Source organism: Pinus tabuliformis, chromosome 7 (genome assembly GCF_031772625.1).
Source record: "Pinus tabuliformis cultivar Carrire ecotype Pingquan chromosome 7, CPIR1, whole genome shotgun sequence".
NCBI classification, from domain to species: domain Eukaryota; kingdom Viridiplantae; phylum Streptophyta; class Pinopsida; order Pinales; family Pinaceae; genus Pinus; species Pinus tabuliformis.
The window spans coordinates 1,366,036,363-1,366,042,065 of NC_142293.1; the positions used below are offsets into that span (position 1 = coordinate 1,366,036,363).

Sequence of the window (5,703 nt, forward strand, 5' to 3'; positions counted from 1 at the left end):
CACCATCATCATCATCATAATCATCCTCTATTATAGGGAAAACCAAACTTTATGAAATAGACATACTTTTCAAATTGAGCTTTTCAAGTTATTAGTCCTTGCCATCTGGCAATGGCCAGGGACTATAGTAATCCATCTGCGATGCTATAGCATTAATTCGGGGCGAATTTAAGCGGATTATGGCAGGGTGACCAAAGTTTTCGAATGTCGCTGTGTTTACCATTGTCGGGATAACCAAAGTTTTCGAGAGTGACCGTGTTTGCCTTCTTATTTGGCCTCTTCCCGAGGCGGAAGAGGCTGGACCATAGGCTTATTTACCTTTACCATGTTTATTATCTGTGGCGGTCGATGTATTCATATTAATGTTACAGGTATGTTAGCATTAGTTCGCTAACATTTGTTTGCAGGTTTGTTTGCAAGTTGGCTATAGCAGGTTTGTTTGCAGGTTGGCAGCTGTTGTGCATGAGGTGGTGTACGTGTCGATGCAAGGTGGTGCAGGTGTTCTCTGGGGGATGGTCTTTCATGTCGGTCAGAGGAGAGCTTGCAAGAGAACCAAGTTCTTTGTCTCCAGTTCGCAAGAGAATGGCTCTGCACCGGGAGCTAGCTCCAGCTCCCCAGCTAACCAGCTCCCAAGCTCAAGCTCCTGATCCAGCTCCTCGACCAGCTCAGGCTCCCTATCCCTCCACCTTCCCAGCAAGGTAACAAGCAAGCTAACCAGCCTGCCCACCTACATAAAGCCCGCCAGCATAGTGAATCAGCAGGGAATGACATCTCCTGTTAGAGGATCCCCATTAACATCCTTCAAACTGCATCAACGTCGTGACCCTAGTGGGAGAACTGTGAAAGGCATTTTAGTAAATAAGGACTTTCAGCAACCTCAGTCACTTGCAAACTTGCAATCTGAGCAACAAAATCAAGTGTCATATGCACAAAAAGGTATGCAACATTATAGGTGTCTTGTTATTTGATTAATCTGAAATACTAGTCTAATTTTCTCAGAAGTTCCCTAATGACGAATCAATGAGATTTCTCTGATATAAATACTAAACAATTTTTAGATGAGAAGCTGGCTACAATTGATTTGCATGTTGTTGCAAATATAGCTGAAAAACATGATAGACGGATGAGGAATAAGGACAGGCCTGATCGCCCCGTTTGGACTCCTCGTCGACGCTCTGATGGAGCTTTCGGTGCAGATGAATCTCAGCCATATATTTCTTCTGACTGCACACAGTTGTCATCCGATGTGGTAGTGCCCATAAACTGAATTTGTGATTTTTTTTTACCAAATATGTGATTTAGACAACTCTGCTTTGCTTTTTTTTCTGATTTCCCTGAAATCTTTAGCATTTAATTGCCCTTCGCTTAAAACATCACTACACTTCTTGACCTGCGGCAAAGATCCTCCATTGTCTGCTAAATTTAGCCGTCTTTTTGCTCTAACAACCTCATCGTTGGGCTTGAGATCCTTACCTTGTTTGAAAACCTTCACAGGAGTGGAAATCTCGTCGGCGGAATGCAATCTTTTCCTCGGCCTGTCTTTCTCTTGTTTCACGGCGAGAACTCCGCAGAGCACCGACTCCAAATCGTGGAAAATGGCATCCCTAGACCGAAATTGCTCGATCGAGAGCCGATTTGCCTCAAAATTGAGCCTTCTCTTGATTCTGGGGTTGGTGAGTCCATTCTTGGCAGGATTCCGATGCTAAAACCGCTGTTTTCGTCTCCATTTCGGGGCTTCCTCTGTTGTTGCTGCAATAATCTAAATTGTAAGCCTACTAGAAGTCTTTAAGAGGAGTCACTGATTTGGTGGAATGGGAGTGGGTACTCGGAACCCCTGTCCCTTTATCATCATAAATGAACCTTGCCTTCCATTCAAGCACTCACTCCAAGCACCCGACAAGCACCCGGGAGGGGCCGTTTTCATTTCAGTCCTTGGAAAACTGAACAGAAAGGCAAGCTCTCATTCTACCGCTCGAAATGCTTATTAAGTGAGCGAGTGTCGGGTTTCTGATTAAGGCAAATGCATGTTGCTGGAACATAGATCCATACCATATAAATAGTCCCATTCCGTCCCCTTTTCCTGCCCTTAGCTACCTTCTGCGCTGATTGATGGGTGGGACCGCCTCTCTCCCCGCACCAACCAAAATTTGTTGTTCATTGCATCACGACCTAATGATGGTCAAGCAAGGCAGCGGGGCTAGAGTTGAGTGAGTAGGTTGCAGTGGAGGAAAAGCGGGAGGGATTGAGGAATAAGGAAGGTAGATAGGTAGACACATCTTCACCTACCTCATCTCATAGCGAGAATAGTTTGTAAGAAGTTGAAAAGATAGCACAGGTGCAACACCACCGGGTTCTATGGGTCGAAAGGCAGGCCCGGATCAATCTATTCACTAACCTTTCCTGCCTCGGCTGCTAACGAGGAGAATAGATTCTGTAATCTACATAGAGGTTGGTTGGTAGGTTCTGTTATTGTTTTCAAGTCTATTATAATACCGTTCGCAGAGTAGCCGTAGATGCGGGTGGCCCACCTGAACCAGTATTAGATATGATCATCTGATATGACGGTGAAAAAGCAGAGGATTGGAATTGGTAAAAGGAAAAGAAAAGGTTAAGGACCTCCCACTTCTTTTCGACTTACCTATAAATGAAATAGGTCGAGGTCATTTATGCATCGGCGTGGTGTAAGGTCATTCTAATAAGGCTGATAAGCCACCTCCGTAAGTAGAAGGAAGGGGGAGCAACGTAAGCAAGCGAGAGCCCAAGCAGTGAGAAAGAAAGAAGCCAGGGAAGGAGGAAGCCACCGGGAAGAAATGGGAATAGTCAAGGGATGAAATAAGAATAGATGGGGGATATGTGGTGGGAGGACAGCTCCAGCTGATCTTCAAGATGGACAACCGATGGGGTGAGATAGAGATATAGGTTTATGGTGGAATGTGAGGGAAGTTATATGTCGATTGAATGGGAAGTAAGTCATTATGATGGGTGGATTCACATTACTTTGAGAGAAATAAATAGAATAGGTACGAAAATTGATAGGAACGAAAAGCAGATTGATTGAATTCAGTTTCTTTCTTTGCTCTTCCACTCATATTACATTATATATGAGACTATTCTATTGAGCACAACTGTGAGCGAAGGGAAGGAAGGTCAAAGGCCTCAGGGGAGAAGGCAGTAACAGTGTTTTATTATGAAAATGATTCATCAGTTACGTTCAAAAGTCCATCTAGGTTATCACTATCACTTGAAAATGGACCAGTCGCTAATAACTCCCACCCAGCTAGGCCAGCTAGCCAGCAAGCAAGTAAGTAAGCCCCCTCCAGCTTTGACCGGTAGACACCGCCTCCCCCTTTCTTTCATAGCAATCGTCCCCTCACCGATCCATCCAATAGGGTGAGGATGAACGCCTCTTGGCTTGGATGGACATCTTTTCTTAAGTGAAAATAAAACCCGTACTACTGAATATTACCCTACAGCTATGAATTTCATTAGCTATGTATCATCAAGCCTGTCAAAAAGCTTATAAAGCGCCTTACCTTCCATTAGGATCCCTACCTCTGCTCTGTATTTATTCCCCTCAATCCAATAGGATCCGGAGCTAATTGATAGGAGCTAGCCAGGGTAAGGAAAGCATAGCCAGGTTGGGGAAGGAAAGGACCAGGACCTTCCGAAGGAAAGCACAGCATACCTACCTAGGCAGACTTACTTTTCGTAAGTCCCCTTGCCTATTGCCTATCCTAGCCTGGTCCTAGGGATTAGGATACATAGCTGCTATTGGCATAGTTGGGTGGGGCTATCCCATGCCTATTTAGACTTTACCCTCTATGGAGAACTACCCTTTACGAAAGATAAGAAAAGGTTGACCTCATATTTCGTTTCCCTAGAATACCGGCAAGGAGATCAGTCTCCGGCCGTAAACCTCCTTCTGATCGCCCTCTTTCCTTCTTTCCGCCGACAGATCGCCTGCTCGCCCCTATGGTCCAATTCCTCATGAACCTCCAATTAATAGAGATTGGGAACAATTGATAGAGGAGATTGGGAACTACCGTCCACCTCCAATTGATAGAGATTACCTCTCCTCCGATCCTAAATCACCCTCCCATTCGCCCGCCTCTTTCTTTTCTTTCTTTCTCTTCGTTTGGCCACCCGACTATAGATAGATATGCTTTGGCTCTAGATAGGTACGCCTGTCGCCCCTCCATTTTCCCAGGCCCGCCCATAGGTGTAGTAGGATTTCGATCAATCCATCAATCAATATGAGATAAGGAAGGGTGAGTTTCGAGTCGTCACTCAATCTACCTCGGGCAGGACTGAAAGAAAAGATTTGTTTTAGTATGATTCTGAGGACCTTGAAGAACCAAACAAATCAGGTCTGCGCCTTGGTTGGGATAACCTAACTAAAGGGATAACCTTGCTATCGCACCTTTTATCGAGTTGGCGTTTGTTTCTCTTTGGTCAAGTAACTAAACCTACCTGGTTTACGCTTTACATAAGGTGCCCGTCAAAAAATAGACCTAACGGGGGGAAGTTAGAAGGAAAGAAAAGGAGGGAGGGATTATGAGGATTCAATTCCAACATTTCACTTAGGGATATATTTATTTAGCTCACAGCCATTCCACATTATAGTTTACCCTATCCACTACCTTTACTCGCATCACTACCAATGTGATCTCCATTACAGATGGACAGATCTGTCTGGAAACAGAGCTATTCTATCATTTTTCGTACGACTTATTCCAGGAGGGCACCAGACATTTTGAGTACAACCCACCTCGTTTAGGTCGATGAATTCTCGTGGACCACACCCCTATGGTTAATCATCTATCTCCTTTCTGGACAGAAATGAATCAATTCTTTGGACCATGAATCTCCGACCCAACTTATTCCTTTTTGATTCCTTTCCTATATCTTTCTCTTGCCCCTCTGAATGCGGGCCAGACCTCTGAATGTGTTGGTCCGAAGGAGACAGATTCATGACTCGGTGAAGCAGGTGCCTGCTTTATCGGATTGGTTGGTGCCGTGCTCGTAAAGAAATTGTATCGGAATGCATTGGTCGATATTGCGGCAATCACTCTCTTTCTTCCCACCCGGGAGAGGGTAGTTGGTTAGGTAAGGGCTGACACAACATCACATGCCGGGTCGAACGCTGCTTCCGTGTGCTATATCTTTCATGGTCGATGAGTGTAGTAACGGCACTGGCATACTTTTTTTGTTCTACGTACGAAGGTTTCTTCGAGAGTAGACATTGGTCAGCGGCTTGGCCTTCCTCAACAAGCCCAGACAATGTTATCCAGTAAGTCACTATATCCTTTCAGTGCAGTAAGTAACTCTATGCAATAATATAAGTATGGGTAAATGACAATAAGTAGGCGTAAGTGAGGAGAAGTAGTACTAGGTGTAATTGAGGGGAAGCAGGCGTAAATGACTAAAAGTAAAAGAAATATAAGCTAGCCCGAGTGTTTGTGTGAGGAGAAAGAGCAAAAGCAAGAGTGTTAGTGCGAGCCCGAAAGTGAGTGTGAGAAGCCAGCGTGAAGCAAGGCAGTGTGGGCGCAAGCATTAAGCCAAGAAGTAATAATAAATCTAGCCTTTTCTGTAGATAGTTTCACCCAAGTTACTTATTTAGTTAAGGGGAGGGGGGAAAGCTAACCTGACTAAAGACAATATCCAACTAGTAGTTTAACGTGGGATCTTCGTTGTATTTGAGCG

The 5,703-nt window shown here is 44.6% G+C and overlaps 1 protein-coding gene across 1 annotated transcript; it reads left to right on the plus strand.

The window, feature by feature from the left end:
• The first annotated feature begins 764 nt into the window (after positions 1–764).
• LOC149252679 (regulator of nonsense transcripts UPF3-like) lies at positions 765–1,267 on the plus strand. The gene is made up of 2 exons (XM_089454236.1): positions 765–936; positions 1,104–1,267. The coding sequence occupies exons 1-2, from the start codon at positions 765–767 to the stop codon at positions 1,265–1,267; spliced, it is 336 nt and encodes a 111-aa protein (XP_089310362.1).
• Positions 1,268–5,703: the final 4,436 nt, after the last annotated feature.

Bases quoted from the DNA above. Each gene is read 5' to 3' on its own strand.
- LOC149252679 (XM_089454236.1), top strand. From the start codon at position 765: ATGACATCTCCTGTTAGAGGATCCCCATTAACATCCTTCAAACTGCAT. The intron at 937-1,103 runs GTATGCAACATT...TTGCAAATATAG, and splicing joins AGTGTCATATGCACAAAAAG to CTGAAAAACATGATAGACGG.